This window comes from Hyaena hyaena, unplaced genomic scaffold (genome assembly GCF_003009895.1).
Source record: "Hyaena hyaena isolate Hyena2069 unplaced genomic scaffold, ASM300989v1 scaffold_896, whole genome shotgun sequence".
Classification (NCBI taxonomy): domain Eukaryota; kingdom Metazoa; phylum Chordata; class Mammalia; order Carnivora; family Hyaenidae; genus Hyaena; species Hyaena hyaena.
The window spans coordinates 537,586-559,949 of NW_024081528.1; the positions used below are offsets into that span (position 1 = coordinate 537,586).

The window sequence follows — 22,364 nt, forward strand, 5'->3', positions numbered from 1 at the left end:
AAAAAAAAAAGATAGGAAATAGAAAAATTACCGTTTTTTTTTTCCCATTTTGTCAAAGCTGAATCACTGTTATTTGTGTTTATAGGCAAAATCATCAACATTACAGCCCAGTCATCAGCCTCCCTCACAGGTAAGAAATTCTTTTCTTAAATCTAAGCCCCAGGATTTCAAATAACCTACAATAAATTTAGATTATATGAGGTTCTTAAAGTATTCCAGATGAAAGCTACCCCTTAGAGCTTTGAAGTTAAAATATATTTGTTATTGTTTAAGTCTAAAGTACTCCTAAAAGTCTACTTACTGAATTACGCTCTGAGATACTGAATATCTTCCTTCTCTTTAGCAGGACTGAGATCTGTTATTAAGTTGTATATTTTCAAAATTATGAGTTAAGTATGTTTTTATGTTCATGCATGTAATATGTAATAGATTGGTGACCAGCTTATTTTATTTTCTCAGAGACCATCTTGGTGGCCCTTTGAGATGTCTCCTGGTGCATTAACTTTTGCTATCGTATGGCCTTTTATTGCCCAGTGGTTGGTGCATTTATATTATCAAAGAAGGAGAAGGTAATACTGTAGTTTTTTAATTCAAAATAGTAGCAAAATCTTATATTCTATAGTAGAGCTTTCAACAGTTAAGGGGACAGTTCCATTCTATAGATATATTGTCATACTGAACATTCTGTACTGATCCTGAAACTGAAACTACCTTGGAAATGATATCTAGTGGATTTCTAGGTACTTGTTAGACTTTAAAAAACTAAAGTCTGATGTTTATTTTGGGCTCTTTGCTAATATGAAAGAACTGTAGACAAGGGATAAATAAATAATGCTTGCCTGCTCTCTGTACCTTTGGAATAGACATTGACATTTCAGAAAACTTTAGATGGATGATTGACAACTCTAGAAATAGAGATATTTCTAATTTGAGGGCCAAAATTCGGGATGCCAGGAGATACCTCAAATAGGCATGAGAATAATAGATTAGGATCCTTGAAAGGGCTCTGAGATTGTCTAGGTTAGGAACCTGAGACTGAATCTCTTGGGTCAAAGAAAATCCTTAAGGCATTTTTTTCTAGTTTCTTTTTTTTTTTCTTAATGTTTTATTTATTTCTGAGAGAGAGAGAGAGAAAGCATGAGCAGGGGAGGGTCAGAGAGAGAGGGAGACACAGAATCCAAAACAGGCTCCAGACTCTGAGATAGCTGTCAGCACAGAACCCAAGCGGGGCTCGAACCCATGAACCGTGAGATCATGACCGGAGCCAAAGTCGATGCTCAACTGACTGAGCCACGCAGGCGCCCCAAGGCATTTTTTTTTTTTTAAGATACTATGTAAACTGAATTACTTTCCTTGGATGGGGATGGAGACAATTGTTTATCACTGATGGCTTCACTTACTATGTTTTTGTATATCATCACCATTTTCCATTAAGTAACAACAGATGGGGGGAAAAATAGGGTATTCAGTCATAATATTTTAGGTGCTCTCTTAAATATGTGCAATAGAGACACATTTTTAAATATCTATGAGTTTAAATGATTAAGGATATGTTGTTCTTGTAGCAAACAACCCAAGTTCCTAATTAACTACCCTAACTAACGAAACCAGAAACCAGACATTTGCCATTCTCTTCTCTAAAAGGGATAAGCAGCGTACTAGTTAGTGTAAGTGCTCCAGTGATCATAGTTGATGCCAGAGAAACTGAAATGCATGGGGATTTGGATGTATCAGTCTTCCTGATTCCAGCTTATGTTAAGGCAATTTTGGGGTGCCTGGCTCAATTTTGGGGTGGCTGGCTCAGTTTTGGGGTGGCTCAGTCAGTTAAATGTTGAACTTTGGCTCAGGTCATGATCTCACTGTTCATGAGTTCGAGTCCCGCATCGGGCTCAGTGCTGGCAGCTTGGAGCCTGGAGCCTGCTTCAGATTCTGTGTCTCTCTCTGTCTCTGCCCCTCCCCCACTTACATTCTGTCTCTCTCAAAAATAAACATTAAAAAAAAATTTTTTTAAGACAATTTTGGGGTGCCTGGGTTGCTCAGTCGGTTAAGCATCTGACTTCAGCTCACGTCATGATCTCACAGTTCATGGGTTTGAGCCCCGTGTCGGGCTCTGTGCTGACAGCTTAGAGCTTGGTGCCTGTTTCAGATTCTGTATCTCCCTGTCTCTCTGACCCTCCCCTGCTCATGCCCTCTCTCTCTCTCTGTCTCTCTCAGAAATAAATAAAACATTAAAAAATTTTAAAAAGAAAAAAAAAGACAACTTTATTTATGTTCATAAAAGAATAAGTTCTGTGCCACATTAATGTTCTTCCATTACACCCAGTCACTTGAAAAAACTTTAGTAGGATTTCAGAAACACAGATTGTTTTCACAGCATTATTTACCTCTTTTCTAAGGTATTTGTTATAGATGTTATTTCAGCTGTGTGTAAGGTTTGTGTAAGGATTCAACAGACCTTAGTTTAAATCCTTTCTATTTTTTAAAAAAATTTTAGGGGCACCTGGGTGACTCAGTTGGATAAGTGTCTGACTTCGGCTCAGGTCATGATCTCACGGTTCATGGGTTTGAGCCCCACGTCAGGCTCTGTGCTGACAGCTACCTCAGAGCCTAGAGCCTGTTTCAGATTCTGTGTCTCTCCTTCTCTCTGACCCTCCCCTGCTCACGCTGTCTCTCTCTCTCTCTCTCAGAAAAAAAAATTTAAAAAAATTTTTTTAAAATTTTTAATGCTTTTTTTTTCTGAGAGAGAGAAAGAGAGACAGAGTGTGAGAGGAGGTGGGGTGAGAGAGAGGGAGAGAGAGAATCTGAAGCAAGCTTCAGGCTCTAAGCTGTCAGCACGGAGCCCAAGATGGGGCTCAAACTCACAAACCATGAGATCATGACCTGAGCTGAAGTCAGACACTTAACTGACTGAGCCACCCAGGCGCCCCAGTTTAAATCCTTTCTAATTTTCACACATTTTACATTTCTGCTATGATGGTTAGGTCTAGTGTTACGCAGTGCTTCAATTTTAATTTCCCTGCTAATTGGAGGAGAACAGAACCAAACCTTTTTTTCACAATGTAGCAAGAATGCTAGACTCAAGCAGCAGGTACAGTGACACTGAAGGTGTTGACATATTTTGCAATGCATTTCAAAGTTCCTTTTCATGTTTCCTTTGTAGAAAGTTGAGGAATGGAGAGTAGAGAAATTTGGCACAGGACAAAAACCCGAAAGCTTACTTCGGTTAATAATTTATTTTATGCTTAAGTTTGAAACTGCTTGTCACTTAGTAAAGACTGAAAGAAAAAACAACTACTTTGTTTCAGCAGTCACCAAAAATTGCAGTTTTTTCTAGAATATTTTTTAAGATTACTCCTTATTTGTGAATGTCTACACCACTGCCCTTTCGGTTATTTACAGGTGTCTCCAAATGGGAAACTCTTGCTGATTTTTAACATTCTACTTTGTTGAATTTTTATCAAGTTTTCAGTATGTTAAGTGTTTAGTCATCCAGTTACCAGTTATTTAGCACTGTGCAACTGCATTTTGATGAGATAGTGTTTTTAGGTACTGCTTGCTTATCTACACAACAGATTAACAGTTTGGAGATAGAGCTGTATTTGATATGGAAATAAGTTTCAGCCTTGAGGGGTTTAAGACATCTTTTAATCTGGAAGTGTGTAGGAGCACCTGGGTGGCTCAGTTGGTTAAGCGTCTGATTTCGGCTCAGGTCATGATCTCACGGTTCGTGGGTTTGAGCCCCATGTCGGGCTCCGTGCTGACAGCCGGCTCAGAGCCTGTAGCCTGTTTCAGATTCTGTGTCTCCCTCTCTCTCTGACCCTCCCCTACTCACTCTGCCTCTCTCTCTCTCTCTCAAAAACAAATAAAACATTTAAAAAAAAATCTGGAAGTGTGTAGCAATTTTGAATCTGACAGCTACAGGAATGAAACCTAGACAGCAGTGTGTGGTTTGGAGTAGACAAGTTCTGTGTTAAAGATGAAGGTCCAGAAATCTAGTTAGGGTGGAAAAAGCGTGGAAAGGAGTGGATGTACCTCACTCATATTAGGGACCATCCCGTGTCTCATCCCCTAAACAGTATCTGGCTTACGGTAAATGCCGAATGATTGGCTGAATGGTCACTATTTGCAGGATGGCAAACTGAAGTACCATATGGTACAGAAAGCTTTCATTTTTTAAAATTTATTTCTTTTTAATTTTTTTCTTTTCATTTTTATTTAATAACTACGCATCTGGGTACAAATAGTTTTATATATATATGTATATATATATATATATAAAATAAGTAGCTGTATATGGTAAATTTTTTATTTTTTTAATTTATTTTGAGAGAGAGAAAGAAGTAACATGGCAGGGGCGGAGAGAGAAAGAGAATCCCAAACAGTCTCCGCACTGTCAGTTTGAAGCCTGATGATGGGGAGGGCGGGGGGCTCAGTCTCACCAACTGTGAGATCACGACCTGAGCCAAAATCAAGACGGACTCTTAACCAGTTGAGCCACGCAGGCGCCCTTGTGGTAAGCTTTTTAAAAAGATGTTTTGTTTTGTTTTTAAACATTGAAAGCGATGTATAAGGTCCACTGCTTGGGTTTTTTTCCCCAGTGTAGAAGAATAAAAATTCAAAAGTAAATTTCTCACGTTATCACTTTGCAGTAGATCAGAAAAACAAAGCAAAACAAAACATTTTTTTCTGAATGTGATATGAACAGAAACAATTGGAGACTTTCTTGTTCAAAATTGGGCCCTGGGAAGCCTCCTGTGGGTCTGCCTCTTTCCAATTACCTCACCTGACCATTCTAATAAAATTACCCATTAGTAAAATACTAAAAGCAGACCTGTTCAGTCCAAGAGACTACTCTTAAGCTATTCCTTTGAAGGAAATGATGTTCATAACCACTTTTCTATATCATTCTGCCCAGATTCATGAATACACAAAATGTAATTTTCTGGCGGGCACTGAACTTTCAGGAGAGAGGTAATAAAAACCAGACAGGTGTGGGAGGGCTCTCTGTAGGAACACTCTTCCACTGGGGCCTGGGACAGATGGTACTGCCTGGAAAAGTCCGGTCCCGGCTTCTGAGGAGGGGAGAGAGCCTCAGCGGTACAGCCAGAGCAGATAGTGCAGAGGGCAAGGTAAAAGGCAGAGCATTTTCCTCTTCCCTTATCTGTCGTTTCTGTAACTTTTCTTCTCTTACCACACCTCGCCCTACATTTTGCAAGTTAATTTAAACAGAAAAGAAGGACAGAAAGATCTCACGAAGAGCCTGAAAAACATTCTAAATAGTTCTGAAGATAATGCTGGGCATTTCTCTCTATTTCTGTATTACAACAGGAGATTGGGGGTTCAGAGAGCTGTGTGTTTTTTTATAAACCTGGAGAGGATCTTGTGTAGGAATCTTCATTGTATGGGTTCTTAGTAAGTGTTGCTCACTGTTCAGGCACCTTCCAGCTAACATTTCTGCTAAAACCTCACTCAGACAGTTAGTTTTTAGAACCACCCACAATCCTGTTCTGGTCCCAGGGGCCTTTTTCCCCCCATCATGCCTTGAGGGATCTCCTTATGTTATTTAAAATGTCACTCCTACCAGGGAAGTATACATACGAGGATTTTACAGAGGATAAGGGATGATCTGATTACTTAAAATATCATTCCTGCCAAGGGGGTTGCATAAGAGCATTTCTGCAGAGGTGAGGAATGTATCCGTAATGAGAAGGTTTCAGGCATTTTGGCATCTTGAGTGCTGGGGAGGGTGATGAGATTTTATAGCTGTGGGACCTTTCCCAGACCTCAGGTCATATGTGATTGTTGTATCTTGTGCTAACAAGCCGCCTGTCTGATCGCTTGTTTATCACTAAAACTGTCATGTTACCTACCCCGCCACGCCCTCCCCCCCCCCCCCCGAAACTAACCTGAAAGCTCTTTTGACAGCTGAGAGCCTGCCTCATTTATGTTTGAATCCCCAGTGCCTGGCAAGTAACAGATATGGACTATCTGTTCATTAAATGAGTAATCTTAGGTTGTACATCTACCAACTGTTTGTAGTTTTATTGAGGTTTTTTCTTTCACAATTTTCCTGTTAGAAAATAATTCCCAAAATTCGAAATTGCGTTAAGCCAACTAGAAAAGGATGAAAAGTCATTTCTTAAGGACCGTTGGTGATTTTATGGTTTGATCTTGAATGTGAATATTATTGTTGTGTCTTCATTCAGATGATTCTTTGGTACGGGTGTGTTTCATATTCAGGTTGCATTTATATTCATAGGAAATTGGTTTTTACTTTCTCTTTAAAGAAAACTGAACTGAAGAAACTGGTGTTTTACTCCAGAAGACTACTGGGCCTGGATGACGTCAGAATGAAATGCATTGTGGAGCTCACAAGAGAATCTTAGTTGTTTGTGATGATTACACTTCTTTTTGTCATCCAATAGTTTGGTTTGTGTACATATATACATATATATATTTTGCACTACACAAATATAACATTTTAAGGACTAATATTGCTGATACTTGAATAATTAATCTCAACTAGGTTACAAATAGCATACATACATAGATTTACCCTACCCTTAAACTTGAAGGACATTAAATTATTAATGATTGTTTGGTAACACGTTTACCTGATTATCTCCCATAGAGAACTATAAGCTGCTTTTCCAAGGTACAGTTGTGATAATGAGATCAGATTTATAACTGGATTTTTTAATTTTCTGAATTAAATATGAGAAAGAGTGCAAACCAAGAGTGAACTTCAAATGAGATTAAATCAACTTTCTATCCTAGTCGCTGAATTGCCATGCCAAGGAGTAGAAAACTGCTAGAAGATTCTTCTCCATGTCCACTCTGTGGGCTGCTCATGATCTCTCTTGGGCATTCACAGCACTGACTTGAGTGTTCAGGCGATGTTACTACAAAGTAGAGCCCTGTGTACCAGGCTTACTTTTTACAGAAGAACACAAAATAGACCTAATCTGTTGATGGGAATGATGCATGGGCTTCAAGTAGGTCTGAAAGTATACTCTGAGCCTGTAGATCATTGATAAGATTTTATTCAACCGTATACATTTATTCCTTTGTAATTGTTTTTCTTTAACTGAGGATATCTTGTTTCTGCTTCATAGGGTGCTTTGAAATATAAAATGAAAACTTATTTATACTGTTTTTACAAAGGTCAAAAAGGAAACACATGAAAATCACTTTTCTGTAACTGGTGAACTATACAGACTGGACTCTTAACCTCCTAGTGCCTCCATTTTTCCTTCGGGTATAATATTTGAGATACACCTATTTCACAGGGGTAATGGAAGGATTTGCAAGCTAGTGGGCCATATGCTTCCATATGAAAAAGGCACAGCCAACTAATGTAAACTTCAGTGTCCTCCGCCCAGCTCCCGTTGAGACTAAAAAAAAGAAAAAAGACTGCAGTTTAGATCCTTGAAGGCTTTGTTTGGAATTATTCTTCCTGGGTGTCTTCCAGAACTTCACTCGTTAGATGTACCTTGTACCTTAAAGATTTCTCTCATTCGAAGGCATAGTAACAAATACTTTTTAAGCATTCTTGGTATGTGTGATGTTGGGTTAAGCATCATGTGTTCTGAGTGTTTTCAGTAAGAAAGTAATCCAGCCCTCGTATAGAGGATGGTTTTTTGTTTGCCTGAAGAAAAAAGTGTAAGAATACAGTTTGCTTTCCTCAAGAATCTTTTTTCCGTATTTTTTTCTTTCATGTAACTTGGTGTTTTTTATTTTTTAATCATATCTGATTAAAACGTGTCTGTCTAATATTTGCTTTTTAAAAACTGTCCTCTATTTATTTAGGGGAAAAATGAAGCAAGTAACTGAATTATATGTAAAAATAAGGTTTAGACCTGTGGATCAGGGATTATTTTCAAAAATTAGATATCAATTTGGTACCAGAAAATGGTGGCTTTTCTCTTAGTAAATAAATAAATTAAATGCAAATTAAGAATGTAAGCAATTGTGATTTATTACAGGCAGTGGGAAGTAACTAACTGCTAGGGATAACCGTTTATATCCTATTCCAAAGTCTTATTTTATAGTTTGAAAAGCACTTTGCACACAGTCCTTGTATATACAAGTAAAGGTGTAATTATAGGATATAGTGTTACTGCTTTGTTTAACAAGAACCTCATTTAAAATTTTAAATGGACAGCTGGTATTTTTTTAATGATCTACTTCTTTTCTGTTTCTTTATTGTAAAACTAAGTTAAAAATAAAAGGTTAATGAGAAATGATACGGTTTTTATTACTTGTTACTGATAGAAGTGCCTTGATTATATATTAAGGATTAAATGAGCATAAATAGAGGAATTCATAGAAAGTAATCAGGACTCTTTCAGAATAAAGCCATGCTATGATATATAATTTTATAAAAGCAAGAATCTAGGATAAAGTGTAACTCTCATTTGGTTGAGAATGTTATTGATCCAGTCAGAATCTTAGTTTCCATTCATGCACCAAATAGATAGCTTCCAAGGAGTGCCTGGGCGGCTCAGTCGGTTAAGCATCTGACTCTTGGTTTCAGCTTAGGTCATGATCTCACGGTTTGTGAGATCGAGCCTCAGGTTAGGCTCTGTGCAGGCAGTGCAGAGCCTGCTTGGGATTCTCTCTCTCTCCCTCTCTCTCTGCCCCTCCCCTACTTTCTCTCTCTCTCTCTCCTTCAAAATAAATAAATAAACATTAAAAAATTATTAAAAAAACACAAAACAGATAGATGCCCGCACCCACCCAGTGCACCCTTTACAGCCATCTTAAAAACACACAGTTGGTCTTTGGTGGAATATGGTGAGAAGATTTTACATTTTTAATACAACTGTATAACTTGTGACTCGTAGAGATAGTGATAAAAGTGATGATAGCTTTTTGTATCATTTAAGAGATCAGTGTCCTGCTGCATGTCATAGAAAGCTCACTGCAGTGGCTTGACCAAATAAGTTTTGGGGTCTTTTTCTCATACACAAGAAGTCCAGAGGTAGGGAGTCTGGGACTGGTGAGGTGCTTCCACAATGCAGTTGGGACACAGATTCCTTCTGTCTTTCTGTTCCATCTTCTTTGATATGTGGCTTTGGTCGTTACGCTTGCCAGAGGGCTGCTGCACGTCTAGGTCTAAATGTCCCTTTTACAAAGATCTTACCTGATCAGGAAACAGTAACTTTCTTGGAACTCTCACACAGGACACTCTGTCTCCATATTATTGGCTAGAACTGGTTTCCCAGAGTTACATCTTTGTCTATAAAAATATGATTAAAGAGGCAGCTCTTTCTTCCCATGGGTCTTGTCCCCATACTTTAATAAAACCTCCTTTTTGCAACAAAATATGTGTGTGTGTATATATATTTTTTATTACATCTTATGTATATTGTATATTATGTGTATTATTATCTAAAGGATATAATTATTCTAGTTTATATAAATATAATTTTACGAATTCAATTTTGCCCACATATAGTAGGAAAGACAATGTCTTCAGGGCTTAAATGCCCCCTTCTTAAGATCTTTTCCTTCTCTATATGTTTTTCCTTTCTGCTTCTCAACTCTTGTCTTCTCACTGATCTTCTCTCCATTAATTCTTTTTTTTAAAGTTTTATTTATTTAATCTCTACTTGGGGCTTGAACTCATGACCCCAAGATCAAAAGCCACATGTTCCTCTAACTGAGCCAATCAGGCACCCCTCCATTAATCCTCTTTTGAAATGGTACCACATTTTATAAACTGGAAAGTGATACATGTCCTTTTCCTTTTAAAAAAATTTTTAAATTTTCTTTAATGTTTTATTTATTTCTGAGAGAGAGAGAGAGGGATACAGCGTGAGCTGGGGAGGATCAGAGAGAGACGGAGACACAGAATCCGAAACAGTCTCCAGGCTCTGAGCTGGCTGTCAGCACAGAGCCCTACGTGGGGCTCGAACCCACGAACCGTGAAGATCATGACCTGAGCCGAAGTTGGATGCTTAACCGGCTGAGCCACCTAGGTGCCCCTAAAAAAAACATTTAAAAGAGAACTTTTAGGGGTGCCTGGGTGGCTCAGTCGGTTGGGCGTCTGACTTCGGCTCAGGTCATGATCTCACGGTTTGTGGGGTCGGGCTCTGTGCTGACAGATTCTGTGTCTCCCTCTCTCTCTGCCCCTCCCCATCTCTCAAAAATAAATAATAAAAACATTAAAAAAAAAACTTTTAAATACATCCATAATACAGGTGGTAGCCATTGTTTTCTTATTCTGCCTACCATCCTTCCCTCCTCCTGATAACAGCACTGCTCTCCTCTGCCCCGACCCTTCAGAGAGCCCCTCCTCCTCCACTCACCTCACGTGATTCTGGGGCGGCCACTGCATGGCACGCCTGGCCATGTCACTCTGCCCCTCTCCAAGCTACAGGAGTGGGCCTGTAACCTGGCCAGTGTATATACCATTCTTCTGACCACAGTGACAGTCTCAGGGATGAGCATATAACCATAAGTAGGGCAAGCGGTGTTATTCTCTGGATTTATTTCAGGAAACCAGGGGAGAGAGCATTTTGCCTTTTCCAGAATGTTACATAGTTGGAGTCATGCGGTATGTAGTCTTTTCCGATTGGCTTCTTTCACTTAGCAAGATGCATTTGAGGTTCTTTCGTGTAATTTTATAGCTTCACACCTAATTTCTATTTTGTAAATTTTAGGTTTCCATAAAGCTTTATAAAACAAGCAGGAGGCCAGATTTGGTCAGTAGGATGTAGTTTGCGGACTTCTGATTTAGATAGCTTATTTCTTTTTAGCACTGGATCATATTTGTATAGATATACTACAGTTTATTTATCCCTCCACCTATTAAATGATACCTTGGTTGTTTCCAAATTTTAGCGGTTATGACTAAAACTGATAACAAACATCTACGTACAGGTTTTATGTGGTCATAACTCATTTGGGTAAATACCAAGGAGCATGATTACTGAATCACATGGTAAAGGTACATTTTGTTTTATAAGAAACTGCCAAAGTGTTTTCCAGAGTGGCTGCACTAATTTGCATTTCCACCAGTAATGAATGAGAGTTCTTCTTGTTTCACATCTTTGCCAACATTTGATGGGTGTGTGGTGGTATCTCATTGTGGTTGCATTCTCCTTTTCTTTGAATTGTAGCCTGTAAAGTTATTAATCTAGAGATTCTGGGCCATCTATCCTGAGACTTGGAGGAGGCTGAGATAATAAGGCCAACATGTAGCCCTAAGAACTTAGACCCAAGTCAGAAACACTGAATTCAAGTTAACTCTGAAAACTCTAACCGCCCCCCCCCCGTTTATACAATTTGTTTACATGGATTAATAAATTTCCCTTGTTACTTAAGGTAGTTTAAGTTCGGTTTCTGACATTTGCAGCCACACTCCTGACTAGTTTATGTACCTCTTGATTCTCAGGACTGATGCAGAGGGCGAGTCTAGTGCCAGACAGCCTGGGTTGGAATTGTGAGCAGTTATCGGAAAGTCACTTAAAACTCATCTATAAAATTATGATAATAATATCATAGGGTTAGTACATGCTAGTTTAATTACAATAGTGCTCAGGATACAGTAAATACTTAGTAAATACAGTAAATACTTAGTAAACTGATAGCTGTTATTTCATTATCCGTCCTTTTACAGAAGTAGGACAAGAAGACATAAAATCCAAATCCCTTTCACAGGTTTTGAAAGTGCTATAAAAAAGATACACACTGGGGGGACCTGGGTGGCTCGGTCAGTTAAGCATCGGACTCTTGATGTTGGCTCAGATCATGCATGATCTCATGGTTCGTGAGTCTGAGACACCTCCTACAGTACAGAGCCTGCTTGGGATTTTCTCTCTCCCACCTCTCTCTCTCTCTCAAAACCAAACAAAACAAAAAACAAACAAGAACATTGGAAATGTCAGTACAAGGGTACAGATATTTTTTTTCTTTTTTTAAACAAGAGCTAGTATATTTCACTTATCCTCTGGATATTATCCCTTTCCTCAAGGATTTTTTCATATTTTTCTTTTCCATAAGCAATTATTTAACATCATTTTGGGTTGATTTTTTTAGTACTTACCGCCAAGGTTTTTATGTTTTTTAGTTTTTTAATTAAAAAAACTTTAATGGGGCTGCATGGGTGGCTCAGTTGGTTAAGCATCTGACTTTGGCTCAGGTCATGATCTCACAGTTCATGGCTTTGAGCCCTGTGTCGGGCTTTGGTCTGACTGCTCAGAGGCTGAAGCCTGCTTCAGATTCTGTTTCCCCCTCTCTCTCTCTGCCCCTCCCCTGCTCATGCTCTGTCTCTGTCTCTCTCTCTCAAAAATAAATAAAAACATTTTAAAAATTAACATAAAAAATAATAAACATTAAAAATTTTATAAAGGGGGGCCTGGGTGGCTCAATCGGCTAAGCATCTGACTTTGGCTTAGGTCATGATCTCACGGTTTGAGTTCAAGCCCCGCATCAGGCTCTATGCTGACAGCTCAGAGCCTGGAGCCTGCTTCAGATTCTGTGTCTCCCCCTGTCTCTGCCCCTCCACCACTCATGCACATGTGTGCAGCCTCTCTCTTTCTCTCTTTTGAAAATAAACATTAAAAATTTTTTTGAAAATTAAAAAACATTAAATTTTTTTCTGTTATCCCTTGATTTTACTTATTTTTTCTTTTTTAATATAATTTATTGTCAAGCTAGCTAACATACATTGTATATAGAGTGTGCTCTTCATTTTGGGGGTATATTCTTGTGATTCATCACTCATGTACAACACCCAGTGCTCATCCCAACAAATATCTTCCTCAATGCCCATCACCTGTCTCTGACTGACATCTCACTTAGCATAATACCCTCCAGTTCAACCATGTTGTTGCAAATGGCAGGATTTCACTCTTTTTCATTGCCAAGTAGTATTCCATTGTATATATAAGCCACATCTTTATTCATCAGTTGACATTCAGACATCAGGTGGACATTCAGACTCCTTCCTTGATTTGGCCATTGTTGAAAGCACTGCTATAAACATTGGGGTACCTGTAACCCTATGAATCAGGACTCCTGTATCCTTTCGATAAATTCCTCGTAGTGCTATTGCTGGGTCTTAGCGCAGTTCTATTTTTAATTTTTTGAGGAACCTCCACACTGTTTTCCAGAGCAGCTGCACCAGTTTACATTCCCACAAACAGTGCAAGAGGATTCCCATTTCTTCATATTCTAGCCAACATCTGTTGTTTCCTGAATTGTTAATTTTAGCCACTCTGACCAGTGTCAGATGGTGTCTCAGTGGGGTTTTGATTTGTATTTTCCCTGATGATGAGCAATATTGAGGCTCTTTTCATGTGTCTGTTGGGCATTTGGATGTCTTCTTTGGAAAAATGTCTATTCATGTCTTCTGCCCATTTCTTCACTGGCTTATGTTTTTTGGGTGTTGAGTTTGTTAAGTTCTTTATAGATTTTAGATACTAATCTTTTATCTGATATGTCATTTGCAAATATCTTCTCCCATTCCATCAGTTGCCTTTTAGTTTTGTTGATTGTTTTCTTTGCAGTGCAGAAGCTTTTTACTTTGATGAGGTCCCAATAGTTCATTTTTGCTTTTATTTCCCTTGCCTTTGGAAATGTGTCAAGTAAGAAGTTACTGTGGCTGAGATAAAAGGTTGTTGCCTGTGTTCTCCTCTAGGGTTTTGATGATTTCCTGTCTCACATTTAGGTCTTTCATCCATTTTGAATTTAGTTTTGTGTATGGTGTAAGAAAGTGCTCCAGTTTCATTTTTCTGCATGTTGCTGTCCAGTTCTCTGAGCACCATTTGCTGAAGAGACTTTTTTCCATTAGATACTCTTTCTTGCTTTGTCAAAGATTAGTTGACCATACATTTGTAGGTCCATTTATGGGTTCTCTATTCTATTCCATTGGTCTATGTCTGTTTTTGTGCCAGTTCCATGATTACAGCTTTGTAGTAGAGGCTGAAGTCCTGGACTATGATGCCTCCAGCTTTGGCTTTCTTTTTCAAAGTTACTTTGGCTGTTTGGGGTCTATTGTGGTTCCATATAAATTTTAAGGGTTGTTTGTCCTAGCTCTGAAAAGAATGCTGGTGCAATTTTGATTGGGATTTCATTGAATGTGTAGATTGCTTTGGGTAGTATTGACATTTTAACAATATTTGTTCTTCCAATCCGTGAGCATGGAGTATTTGTCCATTTCTTTGTGTCTTCTTCAATTTCGTTCATAGGTTTTCTAGAGTTTCCAGCATATAGATCTTTTACATCTTTGGTTAGGTTTAATCCTAGGTATTTTATGGTTCTTGGTGCATTGCAAATGGGACCAATTTTTTAATTTATCTTTCTGTTGCTTCATTATTGGTGTATAGAAATGCAACCAATTTCTGTACATTGATTTTGTAATCTGCGACTTTGCTGAATTCATGTTTCAGTTCTAGCACCTTTCTGGTGAAATCTTTCAGGTTTTCCATGTAGAGTATCATCTCATCTGCGAAAAGTGAAAGTTTGACTTCCGCTTAGCCAATTTGGATGCCCTTTATTTCATTTTGTTGTGTGATTGCTGAAGCTAGGACTTCCAACACTATGTTAAACAACTGTGGTGAGAGTGGACATCCCTGTCATATTCCTGATATCAGGGGGAAAGCTCTCAGTTTTCCCCATTAAGGATGATATTCATTGTGGGCTTTTCATATATGGTTTTATATGATGTTATGGTATGTTCCTTCTATCTCGACTTTCTTGAGGGTTTTTATCAAGAAAGGGTTTTTCTTGCTGTATTTTGTCAAATGCTTTTTCTAAATCTATTGACGATCATATGGTTCTTATTCTTTCTTCTATAAATGTGATGTATCACATTGATTGATTTGCAAGTATTGAACCAGCCCTGCAGCCCAGGAATGAATTCTACTTGATCACGATCAATAGTTCTTTTAATATACTGTTGAATTTCATTTGCTAGTATCCTGTTGAGAATCTTTGCATCCATATTCATCAGGGATATTGGCCTGTAATTCTCCTTTTTAGTGGAGTCTCTGTCTGGTATGGGAATCAAGGTAATGATTGGCTGGCTTCATAGAATGAGTCCAGAGCTTTCCTTCTGTTTCTATTTATTAAAAAAGCTTGAGAAGGATAGGTATTAACTCTGCTTTAAATGTCTGCTAGGATTCCCTATCTGGCCATCTGGCCCAGGACTTTTATTTGTTGGGAGATTTTTGATAGCTGATTGGCTTTCTTTGCTGGATATGTGTCTGTTCAAATTTTCATTTCTTCCCGTTTGAGTTTTGGTAGTGTGTGAGTGTCTAGGAATTTGTCCATTTCATCCAGGTTTTTCAGTTTGTTGGCATATATTTTTCCATAGTATTCTCTAATAATTTCTTGTATTTCTGTGGTGTTGGTTGTGATCTCTCCTCTTTCATTTATGATTTTATCTATTTCGGTTCTCTCTTTTCTTTTTGGAGAAATCTGGTTAGGGGTTTATCAGTTTTGTTTATGCTTTCAAAAACCCAGCTCTTAGATTCATTGATCTGTTTTACTGTTTTGTTTGGATTCTATATTGTTTATTTCTGCATCTGGCTCTGTGCAGAAATTTAAAAATTAAAAAAATTTTAAGCTTAAACATTTTTAATGTTTATTAATTTGTGTTAATTTATTTTTTAAATGTTATTTATTTTAATTTTAATTTTTAAAAATGTTTGATTTATTTATGAGAGAGAGATTGAGACAGCATGAACAGGGGAGGGTCAGAGAGAGGGAGACACAGAATCCGAAGACAGGCTCCAGGCTCTGAGCTGGCTGTCAGCACAGGGCCCGACACGGGGCTGGAACCTATGAACCGTGAGATCATGACCTGAGCTGAAGTTGGACGGTTAACTGACTGAGCCACCCAGACGCCCCTATATTTTATTTTTTAATTAAAAAATTTTTTAAAGCTTATTTGTTTTTGAGAGCTAGAGAGAGCATGAATGGGGGAGGGGCAGAGAGGGAGACACAGAATCCAAAGCAGCTCCAGGCTCTGAGCTGTCAGCCCAATGTGGGGCTCGAATTCATAGACTGAGCTGAAGTCGGATGCTCAACTGACTGAACCACCCAGGCTCCTCTAAAATGTTATTATTTATCTTTGAGTTGTCAGCATAGAGTCCAATATGGGGCTTGAACGAATGGTGACATCATGACCTGAGCCAAAGTCGCACACTTAACCACCTGAGCCACCCAGGTGCCCCAGAGGCTTCTTTTTTTAACCAGTTGTTTAGAAAAACCTCCCTTTTCCTCCTGCATTGTTCCTTGACTCTCATACCATTACGACATTCAAAACACTTCTTTTTTTTTTTTTTTAAATGTTTTATTTATTTCCAGGAGAGAGAGACAGCGTGAGCAGGGGAGGGTCAGAGAGAGAGGGAGTCACAGACTGAAACAGGCTCCAGGCTCTGAGCTGTCAGTCAGCACAGAGCCCGACGCGGGGCCCGAACCCACGAACCGCGAGATCATGACCTAAGCGAAAGTCGGACGCTTAACCGACTAAGCCACCCAGGCGCCCCAACATTCAAAACACTTCTGACACCAGATGTGTGGTTTTTCCCACATGGAGCAAGTCTGCGATGGAAGCTGGGTGTCCTACAATTTAACTCAATTCTGACATTTATCTACCTGGAGACAGGGTCAGATCCCACAGGGTGAGGGCTCAGCCCCGCAAAGACTGCCCCTACCCTTCACTTCATATGCCAGTCACAAGTCCAAATTGTCACCTGTGCTTCTGAGCATTTGGCCATAAATCTGAGGTTCCTGTAGCCACCTCCTCGGGTTTTATTAATTCGCTTGCCTAGCTCACAGAACTCAGAAAAACAGTTTACTTATGTTTACCAGTTTATTACGAAAGGTACGGTAAATGATAGAGATGAAAGAGGTGCATAGAGCAAGGTGTGTGGGAAGGGGCACAGACATTCCACATCGTCTCTAGGCACACTGCTTTCCCAGCAGTGTCCACATGTTCAACCCAGAAGCTCTCTGAACCTTGTACTTTTGGGATTTTTATGGAGGCTTCACCACGTAGCCATGATTGATTATTAACTCCATTTCCAGCCCCTCTTCCCCTCTGGAAAGTGGGGGTAGGGCTGAACATTTCAAGCTTCTATTTATGGTTTGGTCTTTCTGATGACTAGTCCCCATCCAGGAGTCTTCTCATCAGAGCAAAAGACACTCCTGCCACCCAGGTAATTCCAAGGGATTTAGGAGCAAAAAACTGGAGTCAAAGACCAAATGTGAGAACAAAGATGCTCCTGCCGCTCTTATCAGTTAGGAAGCTATAGGGATTTTAGGAGCTCTGTGCCAGGAACCATGAACAGAAGTCATTGTGTATATTTTCTATTATCTCACACCAGTAATTTCTTCCTCTTTGGATATGTATAGGATATTTCTATTGCCCCAGTGTCTGAAATTTCACTGTTATAAGGTGGTATATATAAGGAAGATATGTGTTGCAATGATGCTACATAACAAATGACCTCAACGCTCAATAATCTACAAGCATTGTCCCCTTGTTAGTGGGTCTCTGGATAGGCTGTGCCTACCCTGGGTTCAGTCAGGTTGGCAGAGTGGGGCTTTGGTTAGAGTTCAGTTCTGTTCCTTGTACCTTCTCTTCCTGTTTGGGCCAGCATGCATAATGTCTACTAACCTTCCATTGACCAAGGCAAATCATATGACCATGCCCAAATCTGGAGGAAATTTATTCTAACCACCCTAATGAGAACAATGCACATGACAAAGGGTGTGAAGTGGATTGGGAACAATAATCCAGTGTACTTCAGGACTGTTCTTTCTTCGTGCTGAACATTTGACTCTTCCTATCTGCAAATTTATGTCCATCGGTGCTGAACATGTTCTTGATTGATTTTATTAATAATTTCTTTTTTTTTAGTATCACTTAATTTTTTTTTGATTGTAAGGACATATCTTTTTATTTTTATTTTTTTTTTTACAAATAGTTTATTGTCAAATTAGTTTCCACATAACACCCAGTGCTCATCCCCACAAGTGTCCTCCTCCATGCCCATCCCCCCCCTCCATCAGTCCTCAGTTTTTGTCAGCATTCAAGAGTCTCTCATGGTTTGTCCCTCTCCCTTTCCCCCACCATTTCCCCCCTTCTTCTCCCCCTTGTTCCTCCGTCAAGTTCCTCCTAATCCTCCTATATGTGCAAACATATGATATTTGTCCTTCTCTGCCTGACTTATTTCGCTCAGCATAACACCCTCAAGGTCCATCCATGTTGCTACACGTGGCCAGATTTCATTGTTTCTCATTGCCATGTAGTATTCCATGGTATAGATAAACCACATCTTCTTGATCCATTCGTCCGTGGATGGACACTTAGGCTCTTTCCATGGTTTGGCTATTGTGGAGAGTGCTGCTATGAACATTGGGGTCCATGTGCTCCTATGCCTCAGCATTTCTGTATCCCTTGGGTAAATTCCTAGCAGTGCTATTACTGGGTCAATAATTTCTTTTCCATTTCTCTGTTCATTCTGTCTGGAGCTCCTATTATTTGGACATTGAACCACCTAAACATATCCTTGAAATTTATCTTTTCTCTATTTTTCATATTTGTCGTTTTACTTTGTAAATTTCTTCCACTTTGAACCTTTCTACTTAATTTTCATTTCTACTATCATGTACATATTTTTAATTTTTTTAATGTTTGTTTATTTTTGAGAGAGAGAGAGAGAGAGTGCGAGTGAGAAAGGGGCAGAGGGAGAGGGAGACACAGAATCTGAAGCAGGTTCCAGGCTCTGAGCTGTCAGCACAGAGCCCGACACGGGGCTCGAACCCATGAACCATGAGATCATGACCTGAGCAGAAGTCGGCCACTTAACCGACTGAGCCACCCGGGTGCCCCATGTTTGAGATTTTTCTTGCTTCTTGTAGTAGGATTGTACTGCTTATACATTTCCCTCTTAGGACTGCTTATGTTACGTCCCAAAGGTTTTAGATGTTGTGTTTTCATTTTCATTTCTTGTCATGTACCTTTTAGTTTCTTCTTTTATTTCCTAGTTGGCCCATTGATTGTTTAGTAGCATGTTATTTAACTTCCATGTATGTGGTCTTTCCAATTTTCTTTTGTGTGTGTGTGTGTGTGTGGTTGGCTTCTAGTTTCATAGCACTGTGGAGAGAAAAAGGTGTAGGATAACTTGTATCTTCTTGTGTTTGTTAAGGCCTGTTTTGTGGCCTAATGTGTGATCTATTCTGGAGAATGTTCCACGTGCACTTGAAAAGAATGTGGATTCTGCTGTTTTAGGATGGAATGTTCTGAATATATCTGTTCATTTCATCCAGTCCAGTATGTCAAGTTCATCCCATCCAGTCCAGTTTGTCATTCAAAGCCATTGTTTCCTTGCTGATTTTATCTTTAGATGATCTGTCCATTGTAAGTGTACTGTTAAAGTACCCTACTATTATTGTATTATTATCAGTTTATTTTTTGTTATTGTTTCCTATATTCAGGTGCTTCCATGTTGGGTGCATAAATATTTACAATTGTTATATCTTCTTGTTGGATTCTCCCCTTTGTTATGATATACTGCCCTTTTTGTCTTGATACAGTCTTTGCTTTAAAGTTTGGCCTTCTTTTGACATCTATTTGCATGATAAATGTTTCTCCATTCCTCTCACTTTCAATTTGCAGAGGTCTAAAAATGTGTCCCTTGTAGGCAGAATATTTTTTAAATGTTTTTTATTTATTTTTGAGAGACAGAGCATGAGAGGGGGTGGGGCAGAGAGAGAGAAAGACACAGAATCTGAAGGAGACTCCTGGCTCTGAGCTGTCAGCACAGAGCCCAATGTGTGGCTCGAACCCACGAACCGTGAAATCATGACCTGATTCAAAGTTGGCTGCTTAACCAACAGAGTTGCCCCAAATGTTGTTTTTTGACCCATTCTGACACCCTTATTTTTTTTTATTGGACCATTTAGTCCATTTATATTCAGAATAAGTATTGATAGATTTGTATTTATTGTCATTTTGTCACTTGTTTTGTTGTTGTTTCAGATTTTCTCAGATCCTTTCTTATCTGTCTTTGATGTTTTTATGATATTCTTTAGTGATAAATTTGGATTTCTTTCTCTTTATTCTTTGCATGTTTATTAGTGGTGTTTGATATATCATTACCATTGGGTTTGTATATAACTTCTTCTACAAACAGTAGTCTATATTAAGTTGGTGGTCATTTAAATTTGAATCCATTCTTTTCTGTTCTCCTCCCCATGTTTTAAGTATATGCTATATTTTATATCCTTTTTAAAATGAATTCTTGACATATATTCTTTTACAGAAATATTTTTTTTTACTGCTTTTATGTTTTCTACCTTTATACTGTCACTTTTGGTCTCTCCTTTCCACTCAAAAAAATCCCTTTACTATTTCTTGCAGGGGCTACTTTAGTGGTCACATACTCCCTTAGTTTTTGTTTGTTAGCCTTGCTGAATAGAGTAGTCTTGGTTGGAGATTTTTTCTAGTCAGCACTTTGAATATATCATGCCACTCCCTTCTGACGTGCCAAGTTTCTGTTGAAAAATCTCCTGCTAGCCTTATGGGTTTTCCCTTGTAAGTTAATTATTTCTTCTGTCTTGTTGGCTTTAAGATTTTTCATCACTATATTTTGCAAATTTAATTACAGTATGTCCTGGTATAGGCCTGCTTTTGTTGATTTTGATGGGAGCTCTCTGCCTCCTAGATCTGTATGTCTGTTTCCTTCTCCAGATTAGGGGATTTTTCAGATATTATTTCTTCAAATAAAATTTCTGCCCCCTTTCTCTCTCTTCTGGGCTCCTATAATACAAATGTTATTATGTTTGATGGAGTCCCTGAGCTCCCTAGGTGTATTCTCATTTTGTGTAATTCTTTTTGTTTAGCTTCATTGCTTTGTTACTTTGTCTTCTAAGTCATTAATTCATTCCTTTGCTTCTTCTAGCCTGCTGTTCATTGCATGGAGTGTGTTTCTAATCTTGTTTATTGCACTCTTCATCCCTGATTCTTTTTAACTCTTATCTCTGTGGTAAGGATCTCACTGATGTCGTCTATTCTTTTCTCAAGCCCAGGGAGTATCCTTATGATTGTTGCTTTAAATTCTATCAGGCATGTTACTTATAGCTATTTCACTTAGATCTCTGGCTGTGGCCTTATCTTGTTCTTTCATTTGGGATAAATTCCTGTCTTCTCATTTTGTCTAAGTCTCTGCCGTGTGTGTGTGTGTGTGTGTGTTAGAAAAGCCAGTTATGTCTCTTGCTCTTGACAGTAATAGCCTTATAAAGAAGTCCTGTACTGTAGCGTCCAGGGCTGGCACTTCAGGGAGTGCCTTTGGTGTGTAGCATGTACTCTGCTGTTGTGTTCTGGCTGCTCTATCCTTCAGGGCAGTCATCTGCAGAGGCTCTCCTTGCCCACTGTGGGCAGTGTTTGGTACCTAGCCTGAATGTGGCAAGTTTTAAGTAGGTGTGCTTTGATCTGCTTGTGAAACAAGTCCTGTCACTACCTCCACTGGAAATAAGGCCCTGTAAAACTCTGATTAGGACATGTGGTGTTTGTTCTCATCTTGGAGAAGGGCCTGCTGCACTGACACTGAGGCAAATGTGACTGAAAATGGCAGCTCCACTGGGACACAGGAGGATGGGTCTTGGTATGAGGTAGTAGCTAGTATAGGCTCAGTGCTACTGCTTATAGGTGGTTCTGTCTTTATGCTGATGATTGGGGGAGGGGAGGGAATAGCACCAACTAGTTCCTTTATCCCCAGAGAGGTGTCTCTGTGAATGCTGCCTGGCAGGGACACTCTCTGAGAAAAGCAAGTAATCTGTGTCCCAGGCACTAATTCAGGTTGCTGTTTCCCTGTTGTCTGTCCCTGGGTTTTTTGCCTGCTTTCTTTCTAGGAGCAGTGTAGTGCCCTCTGGGCTCTGTCAACCCTACTGACCTTTAAAACTTGAGGGTGTAAGCTTCCCTAGTTGCAAGAATTCACAAAATTCAGCCCTTCTTGTTTCCCAAGCCAATGGCTATGGGGAAACTTTCTCCTTGTGTGTTCCCCTGTGTGCTTCTCTCACTTGCCCTTCTCTGTGACCATTTCTGCAGCAACCAGGATCCGTTTTTCTCCTAAAGCTTGTCACCGTACTTCCTACCTTCTTCAATGTAGCCTCTTCTCTTTAGTTGTGGAGCTTGTTCTGTCAGTCTTCAGGTCTATTTCTGGGGTATTCAGGATGATCTGATAGTTGTCTAGTTGGGACGAGATGAGCACAGGGTCTGCTGACACCATCTTCCTCTCTGTCTTGACTACTCACCCATTTACTTACCACTGGGTAACAAATTATTATAGTGAAATTGAATCTTAGCGTGTATATATACTTAACAGAAGGATGTTGACAGATAG

General features: G+C 39.2%; 1 protein-coding gene across 7 annotated transcripts in view; it reads left to right on the forward strand.

The window, feature by feature from the left end:
• ACBD5 (acyl-CoA binding domain containing 5) overlaps window positions 1–6,335 on the forward strand; it is a 46,468-nt gene extending 40,133 nt beyond the window's left edge. For all 7 annotated transcript variants that reach the window (XM_039220528.1, XM_039220526.1, XM_039220523.1 and 4 more), the window contains 3 exons: window positions 86–130; window positions 460–569; window positions 6,288–6,335. In XM_039220528.1, the coding sequence (XP_039076459.1) occupies window positions 86–130; window positions 460–569; window positions 6,288–6,300 (168 nt within the window). In that variant the 3' untranslated portion in view covers window positions 6,301–6,335. The remainder of the gene's footprint in view (window positions 1–85; window positions 131–459; window positions 570–6,287) is intronic.
• The last annotated feature ends 16,029 nt before the right edge of the window (window positions 6,336–22,364 follow it).